This window comes from Cetorhinus maximus, chromosome 1 (genome assembly GCF_964194155.1).
Source record: "Cetorhinus maximus chromosome 1, sCetMax3.hap1.1, whole genome shotgun sequence".
Taxonomy (NCBI): domain Eukaryota; kingdom Metazoa; phylum Chordata; class Chondrichthyes; order Lamniformes; family Cetorhinidae; genus Cetorhinus; species Cetorhinus maximus.
Window position 1 is genome coordinate 229,158,105 of NC_135879.1, and position 21,625 is coordinate 229,179,729.

General features: G+C 47.2%; 1 protein-coding gene across 1 annotated transcript in view; it reads left to right on the forward strand.

Annotated features, from left to right (window-relative positions):
• The window catches only part of ctnna2 (catenin (cadherin-associated protein), alpha 2), a 1,502,658-nt gene that overhangs the window by 1,346,743 nt on the left and 134,290 nt on the right, over positions 1-21,625 (forward strand). The window contains exon 16 of the mRNA XM_078554361.1: positions 17,000-17,105. Coding sequence (XP_078410487.1) covers positions 17,000-17,105 — 106 coding nt within the window. The remainder of the gene's footprint in view (positions 1-16,999; positions 17,106-21,625) is intronic.

Here is a 21,625-nt window from a genome sequence, read left to right on the forward strand (position 1 = left end):
CGGTGGTGAGACTTGAAACCATGTCCTGAAAACAACGGGTAGGCCTTCTGCACTGTTACACCAGCGATATTACCACCATGCCACCATCTCCCTAGAGGAGGACTAGAGAGCATACATGTCCCAAAAACTGAGGTGGGGCTTCTAACCAGCCACCTATGCTCTGTTTTGGGGGTTGGTGGAACTGACTGTGGCCGGGATTTTCCATGCCCAGTGGCGCTGGGCGTGTTCAGTGGCGTGAGCAGACAATATGGCGAGAAGGCCAAAAATCAGTTTCATGACATTGTGAAACCAGTTTGCGATCGTCCACTCCACCCGCCGATGGTGGGCCACGTCGGGAACCTCGTTGTAATGCATCAGCATGTCATTATAAGGCCAGCCCACCGGACTCATCCCCTCCCAGCTGGATCATCTATTCACGTCAGTGGGAAAACATGCCGGTGCAGAACACATTTTGGCAATTACCACTTGGTCACATTACGGATATCTGAGGAGCAGAAATTGCTGGAGCCTGGCAGCGATTGGATCCTGAAGGAGTGTTCATGCCATGCTGGGTGGATTCTTATGGACATGGTTTTGCTGCGAAGCAGCTCACGGAAGTTGGAAAGTCGCTGTTGATGCTCACAACGGATGGTGGCCGAGGGGGTGGGAGAGGAAGGTCTAGGATCGACTGGGGGAGGAAGAGGTGTTGGGGGAATGAGGCTGGGATGGGGGAATGAAGGTATTGGGGGGGGTGGGGTGAGGTTGGGAGATGGGAAATGAAGGTGTCGGGGGGTGAGGTTGGGAGGGGGGTGAATGAAGGTTTTGGGGAGTGAATTTGGGAGGGGGGAATGAAGGTGTCAGGGGATGAGGTTGGGAGCGGGGGAATGAAGGTGTTGGGGGGTGAGGTTGGGGGGAAATGAAGTGTCGGGGAATTGAGGTTGGCAGGGGGAAGGGAGTACAGGGGCAGAAGGGAGTAATGAGAGAGAAGATGGCAACTGGGGAGATAGGTGTATGGGACGGTGTGCAAGGTGTAAGAGAATGAGTTCGGAGGGGGGAAGAGGTGCGGAGAGGGGAAGGAGTTTGGGGGAGGAAAGAGTGCGGATAGGGGAGGGAGTAAGGGTGGAGGAAGAAGTGATGGTGTCTGAGTGAGTCAGGATGGCATGTCTGAGGGAGTCAGGAAGTGGGAGGTGCTCATCGGGGGGGTGGGAGAAATAAGGGGGGAAGGGGTTCAGAGGGAAAAGGTTTCGGGGGGAAGGGGTCTAGAGGGTGTACGTCCAGGTGAACGTGCAAGGGAGGGGTCTGATGGGCCCATGACTGCCTCCTGGGGAGCAAACTGAGGGTGGGTGTGGCATGAGGTAATGGTGAAAATGATCGAGGGCAGAGTGAGGCGGTAGGGTGTGAGGGTGAGGGTTCGACGGTAGCAGTAGATGGGATGGTGAGGTTGGTTTGCGGGGACTTGGAGGCAGGCATGGACCCTGGGAATGGGAATTTTTGGGAAGGAAGGTAACGTGTACGTTCGTCTGGACATCTCTGAAGGAAAAGGGTTGTGGCTGGTAGGTCACGGAGGGGAGGTGGAAGGCAATGCCAGGGGGATCAACAGTGATGAGGGAAAGGTAATGGGTGACTGTGAAATGACAGTCGTGGTGGGCGAGATGAGGTGCTGCATGGGAGTGTGATCACTGGGTGTGTGGAAATGCAGGTCAGCTCAGATGGACAACTGAAAGCAAACCCCTGCAGGCAGCATTGAAAATGCTCAGGACATTGTGGTGAATGTAATACGTGAAGGATCCACGTGCTTGCATGAGAATTCGAAAGGCCCTGCCACACACACACACTTCTCCCTCCAGAATCACTCGCTGGCCGGCTGCTGCCTCTGCAGTGACAGAGGACAAGGTTGAGGGGCTCACAGGCAAAGGGGACTCTGAGGGAGTGGACAGCCTCTGAGATTACTGAGTGGATGACCCAGGGGTGTCCAGCTGCTGGTCCTCCTCCCTTCGGGTGCCCGAAGGCCCCGGTCTGACTCCTTGAGGGGAAGGAGCACCTGGAGGGACGTTGAGGTGCCCCGTTTCCCTCTTGCGTTACCACTCCAGGAACTCACCCATGGCACCCGCGATGGAGTGCAGGTCTGTGCACATCTCTGCATCCTGCTGGACCAGGGTCTCCATGACGTCCACCATCCATCCCATGGAGACCTCCATATGCGGACGTGGGGGCATCACTTCATCAGAGAGCAGGCGGACACACTCCTCCGACTCATGTGCCACTCTGCTGAGGGCTTCCAACAGCTCTGTGTGATGTTCCCAAATCTTCTGCTGACTCTCCAAGATGATTTGGAGTGCCGAATCCAGAGGCTTGTCATCTGTCTCGAACCTCACAGGTGCCTCTTTACCCGCAGTCCTACGAGTGTCGGGGAGCTCGCACAAACCTGCCTCCTCCTGCTGCGGAATTGTGTCCATGCGGTGACCACCAGATCATGAACCCAAGCCTGCTCTAGATCTAGGAGGTCTCTGCGCTGGTGGAGGGTGTGGGTAAGCGCTGTGACTGGTCTTCCAGGCTGCTTATTTCCAGCTGTTCAATGGAGGAGGTGTCCTCTTGACTGGAGGTGAGGACGTGAATGGAGCTGAGGGACTGGCTGGCTGAGAGAGTAGATTGCTTGGCAGAGATCCCTGTGAACCAAAGTAGAGATAATTAGTGCATGGCAGCAGAGTCAAAAACAGGAGAGAGAGCACTCACATTTATGTTGAGAGAGGGATGATGTTGTGCAGGATCCTTACGAGGGTGTTCGGCACTGACCTCACCGTCACCGCGGGAACAGTCCACGTCCTCACCAGTCAGTGCGATGGCATATGCCTCAGTGTGAGTGAGAGGTCTAATGTGGGGCACTCCACCCCCGGTCTGGGACCCATCCCTGCTGATGTGAGCAGGCTTCTCCTGCATGGAAACAGGTGAAGAAAGTGTGAACAGGACACATGGCACCGCGTGGAATGTTTGCGTGGTGAGCGGAGCCATGGTTGCGAGCTCAAGAGCATATGAGCCAGATGGAGATGTGAGGGTTTGTGTGAGAGTTAGTGGTGTTGCCCCTTGAGATGTGAGATCCCTGAGGTGTGTGAATGTGTAACTTGAGCGTGATGAGAAGAATGAATTTCCTTGGCGGAACAGATGGGAGCATTCATCCTTTTTTGCCACTGGATGGCTGCCCTCTTTTGCAGGGCAATGTCTCTGACCACCGCTGCAACTGCCTCGCAAGCCAGATTAGTGAAGTTGCTGCCCATCCTGTGGCCAGAGCGGGGGCAGAAGACATCACGGCGAGCCTCCACTGCGTCCAGAAGGTGCTCGAGGGATGCATCATTGAACCTGGGAGCTGCAGTCTTTTTGCCTTTTGGGCCATGTCTTCTTTGCAGCAGCCGTGGGCTGGAAGCAATGAGAGGTGTGCGCGCAGCTGGACTTTAAATAAATATGGCGCCCAGCGTGATGAAGCGGCGAGGTGATTGCGTGGCGGGTGAATGAGAGCCCACCCGCCATGGAACCGGCATGTTTCCCAGGAATGAATAATTAATGCGGTGGGTTTGGGACAATACGGCCGCCATTGCGGCCAGTGGGTAAAACATTGTTTAACACGCCCGCTATCACATTTATTGCAAATCTGGGACCATTCTGCCCTCCGTCCCACACCCAACCCAACAGAGCAAATATTGCTGACTCAAGCTACCCGCTTTGGTAGCCAAAATCTGGCTCATGGTTTCAGGATAAGGGGTCGGCCATTTAGTCTGGACTGAAATGAAGGAAAATTTCTTCACTCATGGTTGTGAATGCGTGCAATATTTTTACCCCCAATCGACTATGAATTCTCAGGTGCTGCGTATATTCAAGACTGGGATTGGTAGATTTTTGGACACTACAGGAATTGAGGGATATGGGGATAAGGTGGGAAAGTGGAGTTGAGATACAAGATTGGCCATAATCTTATTGATTGGCAGAGCAGGCCCAAAGGGCTGAATAGTTTAATCCTCCTCCTATTTCTTATGTTCTTATCTCATTGCTGGTTGTGGGAGCTTGCTGTGCGGGTTGTCACATTTCCTACAACAGTGACTGCAGTCCAAAAAAGATATGTCTGCAATATATACTGGTACTTCCCAAGGTTATTAAAGATGTTGTATAAAAGCCAGTACTTTCTTACTTAACCTTTGATAAAGTTCCACACAACATGTCGATATATAGGCTTAAGGCAGGTGGTGTCTTAAGTAAAACTTGAAGGTAAATAAAAAATTGGCTGAAAGAGAGTAAACAGTGGCGAATGGAGTAGTAGTTAATAGAGATGTTCACCTGGGCAGACGTACTGAGTAGAATGTCCTAGGATCTGTGCTTGGGAAGCTGGCCATTTAATCTGCATCAGCAATCTCATTTAGAAATGACATGCGTGTCACCAGATAATACTACTAAGACGGGCAGGGACAATCAAGGAATGAACCTGCCAGAGGACGACAGAAGGATAAAATTTGTACATAGGCAGGATTACAGCTGATTAAATGACTTCTGCTTGTGTTCTCCTGGCAGCCTTCCTGCTCATGAAATGATGGCTTGCGCCGTGTTGCTCACCTCTGTGTTAAACATTGCCTGGCTTGGCTCGGGAGCCCCACTCTGACATGCTAGTCGCTGCCACATTTGCTGAGAAGGTGCACGATTTGCTGGCCCTTGTTTCCTCTGACCCTCTTCTCAAAGGGGGAGTTACCATCTTGGGGAGGGGGCAGGGGGTTGCCGCTGATTAAATTCGATACAAATACGTACAAAGTTTAACCAATGGAAAAAGAATGGTGGATGTACTTAATGAATGGTGTAGAACCGGCTAGAGGAGAAGCTGAAAGACATCAGGAAGTGACAATACATTCAGTGCTGACTGGGGTGAATTTTACAGCCACCTGCTGGGAGGGTTTTTGGTGGGAGGTACGTGAAATATGACGGGTGGCTCGCCCATCCACAACCCATTCCCCATAATACGGTGGGTGGGTAAAGTGCCCACTAGCCTGCCTGCCCTTAGGCCTATTGAGGCCCTTAACTACCTAATTAAGGGGGAAATTAAAGGCCTAATTCTGCTCCAGCACCATAACACTGTTGGTGGTGGTGGAAAGTTTGGTGAAAAAGCAAGAAGGAAGGAGTGGTACCTCCTTTGGAAGGTATCCTATACGCATCAGGGGCACCCCCCTTCCCAAGATGGTAACACCCCCTTTGAGAAGAGGGCAGAGTAGTTCTCTCCGGGGAGGATCGTTCACAAGGATAAGAATTGCCACACGGATCTGGGGAGTGGACAGGATCATGGGGACATGGGGAGTGTGACAGGTGTGAGCTCAGCGGGGAGGGAAGGCATTTGAAGGTTCACGGTGATGGGATCTTGGGTGATGGGGGTAGGTTCAAGGGTAACCGATGGGAGGGTGAAGGTAACACCGGGGGTTGTGAGGAGGTTGATGGTGTTGGGGGGGCGGGGGGGAGGGTGGTCGGAGGTGGGTTACAGGAAGAGGGAGAAAGATGTTGGACACTACCAGGAAGATGACGCGCACCATCCTGAGGCACAGGCAGATCAGGGTGTCGATGCCCTTGATGTCCAACTGAAAAACCTCTTGGTGGGAGTAGGGTAATTTGGTGAGTGGAGCTGGAGTTCAGCTCAACTGGACAACTGATGGAGAACCCTGATAACCTATCCTGACAAGGCAAAGGTCTCTCCAAAGGGTCCGGAGGGCAGGGGAATAGTGTGAGTAGGAGGCTTCTCGCATATGGCCTTAGCAAAGAGCGATGCCTCGATGCACAACCATGATTCAGGGGGACATAGATCCAACCTTGGTCCCCCCCTGGAAGGGGCGGGGCGTGCACACAGCCAATAACACAAGCAGCAGCAAGAAAAACCCAGAAGCCTCCACGAAGTGAAATGATTCATATGTTTACAAAGGTCCTAAAACTATATAAAATGTTTGTACACCCGTGCCACCAGTGTTAACTTAATACTGCTTAGTTTTTCTTACCCTATCACTACGTCTAGGCGCTTCCCCGAAATCCACAGCTGGGATGGAGGTAGCCTGCTGACTACCATGCCCTCTTGTCTGTGATGACTTTGGCGGGCGTCCACTGGAAGTCAGAGGCCAGGAGGGCCCCAGCCTTCTTTGGGCCTCCTGCTCTGGGGCAGGTGCACCCTCGGTGGTCTCAGAGGTTGGAGCTGATGGGGTACCAGGCAGAGGGTACTCTGATTGCATGGGAGGCCCTTGGAGTGTCCTGGCCAAAAGCCCCAGGGGTGTTGCCCTGGTGCTCCTCCTCCATTTGGGAGTGCTAGGGCCCCTCCCTGCATTCTTAAGGAGATGGGGAACCTGGAGGGAGATCATGGTGTCCTGTCCCACTCTTGTCTAGCCACTGTGCAATCTTAGCCATGGCTAAAGTGATGGAGTGCAGGTCTGAGCGCATATCTGGCAGAAATTCTGTGTTTTGCTGGACCAGGGTCACCATGGTGTCCACCATCCTCCACATGAAGACCTCCATGTGCTCACATGCCGGAACCACAACATCAGAGAGAGCATGCGGACGTACTCCACCGTCTCCGGTGCCACTTTGTTAAGAGCTTCTGACACCTCTGCCTGATGTTCCCCTGCGTCTCTTTAACTCCTGCATCTTCTCCAGAGGCTCATCATCTGGCTGACTTAGCAGAGGCCTCTTCCTTAGCAATCCTCTGAGTGCCAGACACCTTGGCTCTCACTCCCTCCGCCTACTGTGGACACATATCTCTGAGGTGATCACTAGAGTGTGAGCCCGAGCCTAACCTAGGTGTATCACCCACCAAAGTGTGTGTCTCTGGGCTGGTGGAGGGTGCAGGTGAATGCTGTGATGGCTCTACAGGTGTGAAGAAGTGCTCCTCATCATCTGAGCTGGCCTGGGGCTGGGGCTTACTTGTGGAGCCGGGCTGGCCTCCCTCTCTTCCTACTGGCACCTGGAATGAAGAGAAAACAGAATGAGTGCCAGCCTAAGCTGGCTCCTACATTGCACACAGCATCACCCTCAGGTTCCGATGTTCAGAGATTGAGCATGCTTCCTCACTGGATGCTTGTCGGAGGCCGACCTCGGTCTCAGCACAGGCACAGTCAGATTCTCCCCTGCCAGCTCTTCAAATTGTGTGAGGGGTTGGATCTCCGGTCTCTTCCCATTTTTTTCCTCTCTCGCCTGTTGTGCATTGTCTTCTCCTGTGTAAAGATAGATATGTAGGTGGATTGTGAGCACTTCTGATAGAGGAGCAGTCCCATGCTACAAATGGCTAATCAGTGACCTCGTGTCTGCCCAAAGCCTGTCCACCATGTACAAGGCACAAGTGAGGAGTTTGAGGGAATGCTGCACACCTGCCTAGATAAGTGTAGCTCCAACAGCACTTAGGAAGCGGGACACCATCCAGGACAAAGCAGGCTGCGTGATTGACAACCCATCCAGCACCCTCAACATTGAGTCCCTCTAACACCGAATCATAGTGGCAGCTCTGTGTGCTATGTGAAAGATTCACTGCTTCTAGTTCCCAAAGTTACTTCGGCAGCCCCCTCCAAACCCCCAAGTTCAGAGGCCTGGGATAAGTGGCATCTGCAAGTTGCCCTCTACTCCAACCCCCCACTCTAACCCCAATAAGGCTGTGCTTTCAGTGTGGCTGGGTCAGCAGCCTGCAGTTGCTTGGACTGCAGTGGGGCAATGAGGCAGCACCCCAGCACCTTCTCAAGGGTTTTTAGCGATGGGCAACACAGATGCTGGCCATGCCATCGATGCCCATGTCCCTGAAGTTTTGGTGTGCTGAATCACTGGCTGTCTGACTGCCTTTTAAATATGGCACTTGGACATGATGAGGGGGGTGCACAACCCCCTACCCACCCCCGCCATGAGGCACATTGCAAATCACGCACATGCATAATTAATGAGGCAGGGAACGCACAATTGCGCTTAACGGCCTGCCCCGCTCATTGGCCCCTGTTCCCGCCCCAGAACTTATGGCGAGAGGGGAAAATGCCAGCCCTTGGGCCTGAATCTTAAACAGAAGTCAGACAAAACTTTTCTATTATGTGGTTAAAAGATCTGAACAATGGTTGGGAGCTGTTTGGACACATCCTATAGACCACAAGGTCAGCCTACATTGTGAATTTGCAGGCATTGTAAAAAGTTGAGAAAGGACAAAGTAGCCAATCAGTGCTTCTCAGTGTTGCTTTGGGGAACTATGTCCAAACTAAATTGTATATATCCCCAGCTACTCAAGTGATTTTGAGCAAGACCACTTGTAGCTTCCAAATGATACCTTTGAAATGTATCCTTGAGCTCTGCAAAGCCATATCAGCACACATGGGGGAAACCATCCCCACATCCCACAAGTTAGCCCATTATTTAAGGTGGTCATGAAAGCATACTAGATCCTTGGCCTGCAGAGGAGACAACAGCAGCTGGGAACCATGCTCCAGAGTTGAGTGACCCTTTTGAGGAGAGCACAGAAGTGAACATCGGATAAGTTCAGAATTGGACTGTGAAGGTTCTGCCTGTTGCCCTCAGTGAAGAGACCACCTACAACCAGACATTATTCAGGAATGCACTTGTCCTCTTCTTAAACCAAATAGGGAATACGTAAGTGGGAATAGTAAAATCCAGTGAATCCTTCATTTCTCATCAGTGACAAAGGGAGCCATGAGTTGTGAAGGTCCCCCTCATATGTGGGATATTGTGAGTATTCTACTCATTATCATTTTAGATTCTATTAATGGCACAACATGGGAAACAACTTAATTAAAATGTAGCACATAAAATAAATCTCGCTCAAATGATGATCATTACAAGCGCAGATGGTGCTTTAAAACTCTTCACTATTTTTATGAGTTGCCCTTTAACTCTTCTCTGCATTGTTTGAAAAATTTGGCTGGATATCTGCAGAATGATGAGTACTTGAGTGAATTATAAGGCACCAGTTAAATAAAGAGAGTTCTGATGACAATAGAAACCACAAGAGTGAAATTTAAGCTAGTTATAAATCTCAGCCCGGAAATTAAAGCCTGAAAATTAGACTGAGTGAATCCAAACTATCTTAATTGAGTATTGCTGAGAAGAGAAACATGTTGATGCTTTTCGCCCTGCACTCACTAGGACACTTTGCAACAGGTGAAGCTAGCTGTTTCATACTGTTAGTACGTAGTAGCAATACGAGTGGTATTTGCCACTAACAGCATGCTGCCGCCAAGCCAAAAAGACGTTCTGCCTATCACACAAATAAGTAAGGTGGTATGTGAATTTCAGTGCCAGTGTGATGTTAGGTATGTAGGCCGGATGTCCCAAAGACTGGCAGATCATATCAAACAGCATGTCCCATCCGCTGTAATAGAAGCAACATACTGTGGATGCTGGAAGCTCCCACAGCTCTGAAGAAGCCATACGGACTCGAAATGTTAACTCTGTTTTCCTCTCCACAGATGCTGTTCAACCCGCTGAGTCTTTCCAGCATTTTCTGTTTTCGTCCCACCTGCTGTTTGCAATGGACAGGGTACAGACCGTACCCAACCAACCCGTGTTTGCAAAACTCAAAACACTGCCCAACGTTAGATGTGATTCCGCGATTGGATAACATTTGCTAAACAATCCTCCGTGTGCTAGGAATTATGCTGACAACCAATTTAAGATTGTCAGTTGGGCTCACAATGTGGCGCATTCGAGTGCACTGGAAGCTACATTTATTAATATACAGGGCCCTGTTCTTTGCAGACAGAAAGAACATGTACATGCATTGCATCTATTTCAGCTAAACAAAACAAGTGACAGCCATTCACTGACTCATTCCTCAGGGCAATGCCTTGATCAATCAGAGTCAAGCTTTCTGGTTTAAATTTCAAACAGCGCTTGACAGTTAATCGTCAGTCACCATCACTATTGCATTCTCCACGGCAATGCCTCTACCAATCATAGTCCACTTGCCAACCAATCAGCAGTCTCTTCACATACTGTATAAATCGTTGTTTTCCCCTTATATTGGTATTCTTGCAAAGTGTCCTGATGAGTGCAAAACAAAAATCTTCGACATGCCTCTTTTTCCAGCAATACTCGATTCTGTACTACCAAGTGACTATTAATTGACTTAATGGGCTTGATTTTCACTTAGGGGTGGGAACCTGATGCCCGGATAATTTCCGGGTCCCGTACATATGTTTCATCTGTGTCACTCACACAATGCTACCTTTTAATGTAAATGTCCTAATTGTGCCAGAGGCAAGCTCAGCGCCAAGTTAGTGGCTCCTAGCATTACCAGGGAGTTGCCTGCAGAATGCGAGTGGCAAAGGCAGACAGCAGCCATGATGGGGCCCGCTGTTGCCTTGCGGAGGAGAGCAAGCAGCACTTTGCAAGGCAAGCAGCCTCACTGCGCACGCAAGTGGCCATTGGACCAAATGAAAGGGATAAGATCCCCAAGATGCTGAGATTTTTCACATGTAAAGTTGAAAATTACATTCTCACCCTCCCTGGTTCATAAACAGATTCCTCAAGGAGTTGAACAGGTTGGTAACCAGGTTCCTGCCTCGGATGGAGGGATGAAAGATCCCACCCTCACTTTAAAAATGTGAGCAGGTCCTGGAGACTTTGGAATGAAGAGACGCCTTCCCAGGAACACGACCTTCAATTCGCGCCTGGGACCTGTGCTTGGCCCCAAAGTGCTTTGAAAATTCAATTCCCCCTGAGATGTGTGGACTGAAGAATTTGATAAGATTTTGTACAAATTGCAGCATTAATTTCAAGGTTTAGCTTGCAGTCTTGAATTATTTACAAACAGGTGGCTGGTGCTTAATGTCTGATTTGCTTCACTCCCTGTTTTTTTTTTCTGAGGAAAATATTCTCCTCAAGGCTGCCATTTTGCAATTCAACAGAAACAGTTTGTGAGTTAGAGTCAGCTTGGCCCAGTTGATAGTACTTTCACCTCTGAGTGAGAAGGTTGTGAGTCAAGTTCCACTCCAGGATGCCTGAAAGGGAGCTGGTACTTCTACAGAGTACCCAAGGAATGCGGTATTTGAGACACCATCTTTCCAATGGAATGGTAACAGGACTCAATCATATGAAGGTTAAAGATGGCACTATTTGAAGGAAAGCATGTGCTTCAGATATCCTCACTTGTATACGACTGCCAGCCAACACCAGAAAGCAAACGCCATCACTGACACATAACTACCGACAGAGTACTATACTGCTAGATGCGATGTCTTTCAGATGAAACATTAAAGCAAGGCCTTGTCTGCCCTCTCAGGTGGATGCAAAAAAATCCCATGGCAATATTTCAAAAGAGAACAGGGGAGTACTCACCAGTTTTCTGGCCAATATTTATTGTTAAATCAACATCGCCGCTGGTTGGAGTCATACCTAGCACAAAGGAAGATATTTGTGGTTGTTAGAGGTCAATCATTTCAGTTCCAGGACATCATTGCAGGAGTTCCTCAGGGTAGTGTCCTCGGCCCAACCATCTTCAGCTGCTTCATTAATGACCTTCCTTCCTTCATAAAGTCAGAAGTGGGGATGTTCGCTGATGATTACACAATGTTCAGCACTACTCACAAGTCCTCAGATACTGAAACAGTCCATGTCCACATGCAACAAGACCTGGACAATATCCAGGCTTAGGCTGACATGTGGCAAGTAATGTATGTACCACACAAGTGTCAGGTAATGACCATCTCCAACAAGAGAGAATCTAATCAACCCCCCTTGACATTCAATGGCATTGCCTTTACTGAATCCCCGATTATGAACATCCTGGGGGTTACCATTTACCAGAAACTGAACTGGACTAGACATATAAACACTGTGGCTATAAGATTAGTCAGAGGCTAGGAATCCTGTGGCAAGTAACTCACCTCCTGACTCCCCAAAACCTGTTCACTATCTACAAAGCACAAGTCCACTTGCCTAGATGAGTGCAGCTCCAACAACACTCAAGAAGCTTGACACCATCCAGGACAAAACAGCCCGCTTAATTGGCACCCCATCCACAAACATTCACTCCCTCCATCACCGATGCACAGTGACAGCAGTGTGTACCTTCTACAAAATGTACTGCAGGAACTCACCAAGGCTCCTTCAATAGCACTTTCCAAACTCATGACCGCTACCATCTAAAAGGACAAAGGCAGCAGACACCACCACCTGTAAGTTCCCCTCCAAGCCACTCACCATCCTGACTTGGAAATATATTGCTGTTCCTTCACTGTTGCTAGGTCAAAATTCTGGAACTCCCTCTCTAAACGACACAGTGGGTGTACCTACACCACATGGGACTGCAGCGGTTCAAGAAGGCAACTCACTGCCATTTTCTCAAGGGCAATTAGGGATGGGCAATAAATGCTGGCCTAGCCATCGATGTTCACATCCCATGAATGAATAAAAAAACAAATCACTACAAAATGGATGTTCATATTGCTGTGTGCAAATTGGCTGCTTTGCTTTCTACATTACAACAGTGGCAACATCTCAAAATTACTTCATTGGCTGTGAAGCACTTGGAGACGTCCAGAGGTTGTGAAAGGTACTATTTAAATGCAAGTCTTTTGTTTTACATGCTGTTTAGAAATGAAGACTCTGATAGTAATGTGGAACTCACACAAACACACATGCACGCACACACATCACATGCATTCTCACACGCACACATACACATGTACTCACATGCACATTCGCATGCACAGTCACACAATTATTCACACTCAAGCACACAACTTGGAAAGGTGATGGCGTAGTGGTATTGTTGCTGGACTAGTAATCCAGAGCCCAGAGTAATGTTCTGGGGACCTGGTTTTGAATCCTGCCACAGTAGATGGTGAAATTTGAGTTCTATTAAAGTCTGGTGATGACCATGAAACCATTATTGATTGTTGTAAAAACCCACCTGGTTCTCTAATGTCCTTTAGGGAAGGAAATCTACCACCCTTACCTGGCCTGGCCTAGATGTGACTCCAGACCTACAGCAATGTGGTTCACTCTTAACTGCCCTCTGAAGTGACCTGGGATGGGCAATAAATGCTGGCCTATCCTATGAATGAATTAAAGAAAACTTATTCAAAATTTCCAAATCCTTACTGTCTTCACCAACTGTAACAAAACAGTCATCCAGTGTCATCCAGTTTTAAGATAAAAGCAAAATACTGAGGATGCTGGAAATCTGAAAGAAAAACAGAGGCAGAAAATCTCAGCAGGTCTGGCAGCATCTGTGGGGAGAGAAACTGGCTTAATGTTTTGAGTCCATATGAGTCTTCTTCAGAGCTAAAGTGAAGCAGAAATCGCAGAATCACAGAATTTTAATGGCACCAAAGGAAGCCATTCGGCCCATCGTGGCTGCACCAGCCCTCCAAATGAGCACTATGACCTAGTGCCATTTTCCTGCTTTTTCCCTGTACTCCTGCACATTGTTTCTATTCAAATAATCATCTAACACCCTCTTGAATGCCTCGATTGAACCTGCCTTCACCACACTTCCAGGTAGTGCATTCCAGACCCACTTGTGTGAAAAAGTTTGTTGTGCTTTCATAGAGCGCTGACCCTTGTTCTGCTATTAATACATTCTGCTCTTACCTTTATGCCACTATCAGCACCTTCTTTAGTCTTTAGCATTACCATTAACACTCCCTTTGTCCTGTGTCCATGACATCTTTGTCAATCTCTCCTTAGCTCCCACCTATCCCTGACCATCCATCTTGCTCCACCTGCTCCACCCCCTCTTAAACAGTGACAAATCCATCACATGCCTGCTTTTCTTTAGCTCTGAGGAGTCATACGGACTCAAAACGTTAACTCTGTTTCTCTCCCCACTGATGCTACCAGGCCTGCTGAGTTTTTCCAGCATTTTTTGTTTTTGTTTTTCACCCAGTTCCAAATCTTTTCAAAATGCTCATTTTTCTATGCTGGAGCTGGAGTCTGTCATATTCTCAGCCATGCTCATCAGGAAGTTGTTCACTGATGCGTTGCCAAGATTCTTCTCTTAAAAGGTTGGGCCACTGAAGTCTACATCACTGCCCCTCTCCTGGCCTGCACTGCCAGATGCTACTCCCTCTGCAAGCAGACTTCTTCCTATGACAAGCTCTCTAACTCACCATCCTGCTCAGGATGCTGATTTCTGTGTTGATTCTTTGTAAAGACAGCAGGATAACATTGCAGACTGGTGAAGCTGACAGCCTTTCACAAAAAGGGCAGATTTTTCTGATGAACCTGCAAATGGAGGGAAGATTGGCAAGTAATTCGCATGGTAATGAGAATCGGACACATAGAGTGTTGATGTCTCACCAATTTGTCCAGCTACCTGAAAGAAGCACACACTCTGGATAGATAAAAGGAAAATTACAAAGGCAACAGACCCAGCTGCCCAATTGCTCCCAACTCTCCATGCGCTTAGCATATCAAAGGAGGCCTGTATCCTGAACTCCCAGAGCCCCTTGTTTCTTGGACATGAGAAGGGAGTCCTGGTCCTCTTTTTGCTCTCATCCTCTCATAGCGTCCTACCACAGGTTTTGCTGCAGAAAGAAGGACAGTGTGTGGCTGCATGAAAGTCCCGTGAATTTGTGAAGTTTGCATTTATATGCATGGTGAGCGTCCCATGTGGTCAAGACAGGGAGGTGACACAGAGCAGGGAAGAGGCAGGAGCGTGACATTTGCTGTCAAATACAAGAAGAATGCAGGTATTTACCAGTGCAGCTAGGTGACAACAGTATGCTGCATATGCCACTGTGACAGCAACAGTAACCACTGATAGTACAGCTGAAACTAGACGCAAGGTATTGCGAATTAAGGGAAAAGCAGGCGGAGAAGATAGGAGGACTTGGAAGGATTGTGGCAAGGAAGATCATTGCTCCGTTAAAGTTTAATGGGAAAAAAGAATCATGGCAAAAAGTAAATAAAAGCGAAATACTGCTGGAAATTGGAAATGAAAACAGGAAATGCTGGAAATGTCCAGCAGGGCTGGTGGCATCTGTGAAAGGTTGCATGTCAATGACCTTTCATCTGAATTGGTAAAACCCAGAAATTTAATCGGTTTTAAACAAGTGAAAGGAGGAAGGGTGCTGGAAAGAACAAAAGAGAAGACCTGTAACAGAGTCGAAGACAGGAGAGATTAAGTGACAAATAAGAGTTCATGGTGCAACACCGAAGGGAGTGGAATTGGGACAAGTAAACAAATGAAATATGTGTTTAGGGGAGTTGTGAATGGCAGAATCGTGAACAGCTGCTGCCCTAAAGCAATCAAAAGAAACAAAAAAAGGCTGTTCTTGTTGTGACAAGAAGTAATTCTTACCTTGGCTGGGCAGGTCTGGTCATTCAACTTCATTTTTGATTAAATCCACACCAGGAGGGATGAGGCTCACTGTGCTAACATACTTATTTATCTCCCTCAAAGTCTGATGTACTGTTTGCCTCGGTACTGCAATCCTGCTGGAGGAAGAGAGATGCTTCAAAAAGCAAAAAGGGAGAAATTAGAATAAAAAAGAAAACTAGCAAGGAATATAAAAAAACAGACAGAAAGAACTTCTCCAAGTATATAAAAAGGAAGAGAGTAGCTAAAGTAAACATCTGCCGCTTTGAGGGTCAGATTGGGTAATTAGTAAAGGGAATCAAGCGAATGGCGGAGACTTTGAGTAAGTATGTTGTACCTGTCCTCACGGTAGAAGACACAAACGCATCCCAAGAATAGTAGAACATCAAGGGGCAAAGAGAGGGAGAACCTGAAAACATTCACAATCACTAGAGAAAAAGTACTAACTAGACAAAGACTGACTGTCCCTGGACCTGATAGCCTGCATCCTAGGGCCTTAAGGAAAGGGCTGCAAAGATAGTGGATACATTGTAATATTCCAAAATTGCCTAGATTCTGGAATGATCCCAACAAATTGGAAAACTGCTAATGTAACACCTCTATTCAAGAAAGGAGGGAGACAGAAAGCAGAAAACTATTGGCCAGTTAGTCTAACATTTGTCATTGGAAAAATGCTGGAATCCATCATCAAGGAAGTAGTAGCAGGACATTTAGAAAATCATAATGCAATCAAGCAGAGTCAGTGTAGCTTTGTGAAAGGGAAATTGTGATTGAAAAATTTATTAGAGCTCTTTGGGGATGTAACAAGCAATGTGGATAAAGGGAGCCAATAGTTGCATTGTATTTGGATGTCCAAAAGGCATTTCATAAAAGTTTATAACACAAGATAAGAGCATATGGTGTTGGGGCTAATATATTAGCATAGATAGAGGATTGGTTAGAGGAGATCTAGTGATACAGTGGGTAGCATCCCCACCTCTGAGCCAGAAGCCCTGAGTTCACGAACTTGATGGCCAAGGAAGGTGCATTCATAACGTGGCCAAACAGGTTGAGTATCGTTTCAACATGCACCAATGGGAGGTGGCAAACATGGGAGGTGTGATGGAAAAAATTGGAACCTCCACCATCATTGTCTATAGCTCCAGGCTGCAACATCCGGTTAAAAGTGCATGTTGCCACAGGAACTCAGACTCCTTAGTGGGGGCCGGTTGGCTGGATGGCCGGTGTGGATCAGATTGATGCTAACAGTATGGGGTTCGATCCCCGTTCTGGCTGGGATGAATTTTGGACTTGCCTCCTTGCCCTACCCATGGTGGGGGACCTGCCTTCAGACGGAGAACTCAAGATGAAGAAGAGGATTGGTAAACTGATAGGAAACAGAGAGTCAGGATAGATGGATCATTTGATACTCCTTTATTCTTTTCAGATGCTGCTGTGTTTTTCCAGCAGTTTCTATCCTTGTTGTCACTTCTGCTTCATTATTATGCAGGGTTGGTCTAGAATTCTCTTCCTCCTTATGCATGCAGAGAGAGGGCTTGTTTGCTCAATGTTCCCAAAAGTAGTATATAAAGACCTTGCAAAATTGCTTTGCACTCATGCAATAATAATGAAAATCTTAATTGTACTTTAAAAAATATTCTACTGGCCATTTTTTTCCAAACTAGAAGATTCATTTATTTCTTTGTTTTATTTTCCAATATCTTGTAGGGGCAAGGGTCCGTTAAAAAATACATCCGACGTAATCAACGCTGCAAAGAAGATTGCAGAAGCAGGGTCCAGGATGGATAAACTGGCTCGAGCTGCGGCTGACCAGGTAGTGCACTTGTTTATATAACGTTAACTAGGAGATCAGGAGGTCATATGCAATGGTGGCCTGGAGGGCCAATGACAGAAGTGTTGCTAGGTTTACTCTCGTTCTTCACAGTTAACACTTCTGACCATCTGTACAAGCAGGAGACTTTGGTCATCTGATTGGGGGCAGTTTTAAGTGAACCCGCCCATCAGAAAACGGACAGGGTCAGGTTGGTTTTGCTGGACTCCAACCAGTCTTAGTCTCCTCTGGAGAGGTCTGTGCCACTTTGAACATTTTTAAGGCAGAGGTAGTGAGATTCTTGTTAGGCAAAGGAATCAAAGGTTATCGGGGGTAGATGGGAATTTTGGAATTCAAAACACAAATAGATCAGCCATGATCTTATTGAATGGTGGAGCAGGCTTGAGGGGCCGAATGGCCTACTTCTGCCCCTATTTCGTATATTCATTCAAGTCAATGTGGAGGTCTGGGATGTGAAAATTGGGCAGAATGTAAAATTGGCATTGTGCCCAAATCCTTCATCTCAAAGTTACCTCTTAATTCCCTGAGGCTGGAGCCCCAACCTCGATGCAGGGACTGCCAATGTGGTATTAAAATATTTCTGATGTTCAGGACAGGGTTGCAGAGAAGACATAATGTATTGATGGAAGCCTAACACTGGGGGCAATTTGATTTATCATTACCTTAGATTCCCCCAGTTCAGAAAAGGAAGAAAATCTACCTTAGGTTGAAGAGCTGCAAAGGTGAGGTTGACTGGATAGGTCAGTCTTACCAAGAAGATTTTAATTTTGTATTTGATTAAAAACTCATAGTTTACTTTTTTATGTCATTATTTCAAAATGTTTGGGTGTTAGTGGCAGAGATGGTGATATAGTGGTAATACCACTGGGCTAGTAATCCAGGGGCACAGGCTAATGTTCTGGGGTCATGGTCTCAAATCCCCCATAGTAGCTGATGGATTTTAAATTCAATTGATAAAAATCTGGAATTGGAAGCTAGTAACAGTAACCATGACAACTATCATTGTTGTAAAAACCTATCTGGCTCCCTTTAGGGAAACCTGCCATCTTTACCTGGTCTGGCCACACAGCCATGTGGTTGACTCTGAGATGGCCAAACAGGGCAATTAGAGATGGGCATCAAATGTTGGTGTTACCAATGATGCCCACATCCAGTTAAAAAATCATGGCTCAGCATTATTGTTTTTAGGGAGACCAGAGATATTTTGGGATATCAGGAGATAGTAAGACATCAGGACATAGAACTGGAGCGAAGAGTATGGGTGGAATTTATTCCTGGCCCAAGGGAGGGAGTAGCAAGGTGGAGGAGGGTGGGGGCTGGAGAACCTGACTCCATCCGAAGGGGAAGGACAAGAATAGCCTTCCTGCCCAGAGGCCAACTGAGGCCCTTAAGTGGCCAATAAAAGGCCCTCTTCCCACTGCAACTGGTATTTTACTAGTGGCAGGTGGGAAGGAGCACTCTGCCATGTCAGGAGACCACCTGGTAAAGCGTGGCAGCCACCCTCTGGGCTCAGGGAGCACCCCACGCTGATCGGGTACCCTGTGGCCCATGATGAGGTACTGTGAAATACAGAACTGGAGTGAGTGCAGAAATAATATAATAATGCACTAGAAAAGAGGGTAGTGTTACTGAGAGATACTGACAAGCAGTGAAGGCTAGCATACTGTAGGGTTCAAAAAAAGAAAATATCAAGAATTTTGGAAATTGAATGAACAGGAAATACTCAGCAGGTCAGACAGCAGCCGTGGGAAAATAATTAGTCCAGGATACCCTGCGGGAGACTCGGCGGCCCAGCCAGAAGACTTTCAGCAGAACCGGACGGTCCCAGCGATGGGCGGGGCCAGAAAATCCCACCGTTAGTGTTCACAATTCAGATTGTTGATGCTTCAATAGGACCTAAGGCTGGGTGGGGAAGCAGGGATACTGAAGGATCTCATTCAGAAGTGAGAGCAGAGATACTGGACTTGGATTGAGAGCAGGTATGTTGGGAGATATAGGACAAGAGTGCAGACAGGCATATTCTGAGAGCAAGCAGACTAGAATATATAGATCAGGAGTACAATAGGCATGTAGAAATACCAAAAATAAAAGCACAGATAATTAAGATCTACAAGCCAAGAGGAAATATTGACACACCCAAAGGCCTAAAGCAAGAGCGTTCACTGATAACGAGTAGTGATGGGCAAACATCCCTAAACAATGATCAGAAGCTAAGGTACCAGTTATGAGTCCAATGGAAAATCAGATCTCCACTAACTGAAACTAACCATAACTAGCTGTGACCAAGACAGTCAACCTCACCTCGACAGCAAACCTGGGCCTTATGACAAAATCTCTCTTTTCCTGAACCCTTATTCTTTTCACGGGATGTGGACATTGCTGGCAAGGCCAGCATTTCTTGCCCATCCCTAATTACCCTTGAACTGAGTGGCTTGCTAGGCCATTTCAAAGGGCAGTTAAGAGTCCACCACATTGCTATGGGACTGGGGTCACATGTAGGCCAAACCAGGTAAGGATAACAGATTTCCTTCCCTAAAGTATATTGGTGAACTAGACCGGTTTTTGCAACAATCGGCGATAGTTGTCATGGTCAAGGTCACCATTGCTGAGGCTAGCTTTATATTCCCAGATTTATTTGAATTTTTAAATTCTACCAGAGCATTAGCCTGGGCCTCTGGATTAGTAGTCCGCTGACATTACCACTACACCGCCATCTCCCCTGTATCCCATGGATTTGTTTCTCGTGGAACAGTCAATTCTTCAAAGCTTTGCAGACTGAAGTGAATGGAGTAATTTTTCATGATAATGAAGTACTTACATCCTAGATTCTATCTTGAATATTCACTCAGAGTAAAATGGTTGGTATAAACCTGATTTAGAAAAAGCGATTAATGAATGAAGTCAAAGCATGCCTGCCTAACAGAAAAAGGCATGTTTCCATAGATACAATAGTTGTAAAAATGTTGCTTGCGTTTTGCTGTATCTTGTTCAATTCTAAAACTATTTTTGTGAGAGCAATGCTGCAATATTTGCTTTAGTGATTTTTGTATATATAAGATAAGATGGATGAACCTGTTACAGCAGAGTATGATTTATCTGTTGGTATCACTGAATATTTACAGCTTGAATGCCATTATATTTTTGCTTTGGCTCATGGAATAATATCAATAATTTGTTCTGATTTTATTCTGGCTCTTTGCCAAAACTGTCCCCCCCCCGTAAGCCCTCAATTCTTACAAACTCTACCCCTCACATCGTGCAATGGATGAATAACTGCATCTCAATGAATACCCAACCCCATCATCACCCATCAACACCCTCCTCTCCACCTACCCACCTCACAACAGCAGCTTCTCTCTGAAGTAAATTTATCCAATTTCTTTCAGCTACTCATGTATTTCACACATGTAACCAACAGACATCACTGCTTAACTTTGGTCTTAACTCTACCCTGAGTTCTGCTTCACCTATGAATATTCTTGCCTTCACTGTCTCGTTTTTACAAAAAATTTATTCTTTCATCGGATGTGGCATCACTGGCAAGGCCAGCATTTGTTGGCCATCCCTAATTGCCCTTCAGCTGAGTGGCTTGCTTGGCCACTTCACAGGGCAGTTAAGAGTCAACCACATTGCCATGGATCTAGACTCAGATGTACACCAGACCAGGCAAAGATGGCAGATTTTCCTCCCTAAAGGGCACTAGTGAATCAGGTGGGTTTTTACAACAATCAATGATTTTTATTATGGTCACTAGGTCACTATTACTGAGACTAGCTTTATATTCCACATTTTATTAATTGAATTTAAATTCCAACAACTGCCATGGTGGGATTTGAACCTGTGTCTCTAAAACACGAGTCAGAGTCTCTGGATTACTAGTTCAACAACATAACCACCATGTTACTGTCCCTCCCAGCCCATTACCGGGATCGTCCCAGATTTGCACTAAGTGCGGTAGCAGGCAGGAAAAAGGACTTTTTACCTGCTGGCCGCAATGGCGGCTTCTCACGCAGTATCATCCCAAACCTGCCGCATTAATTATGCATTCCCGGGGAACACACCGTTTCAATGGCAGGCGGGCTGTCATTCACCTGCCATGCCATCACCTCGCTGCTTCATCACGCCGGGCATCATGTTTAAAGTGCAGCCACACACACCTCTCAGTGTTTCCAGCCCAGGAACTGCTGCACAGGAAACATGGTCCCAAAAGGCAAAAAGATTGCAGCCCCCAGGTTCAATGACGTGCCCCTCAAGCGCCTTTTTCACGCAGTGGAGGCTCGCCGTGTTGTCCTCTACCACCCCCCTCTGGCCTCAGGATAGGCAGCAACATCATCAATCCGGCTTGGGAAGCGGTAGCAGTGGTGGTCAGCGACAAGGCCGTGCAAAAGAGGACAGCCAGCCAGTGCCCCAAGAGGATGAATGATCTCCTCTGTTCTGCCAGGGTAAGTCATTCTTCTCATCACTCTCTGCTCAGACATTCACAAACCCATCACACATCCACA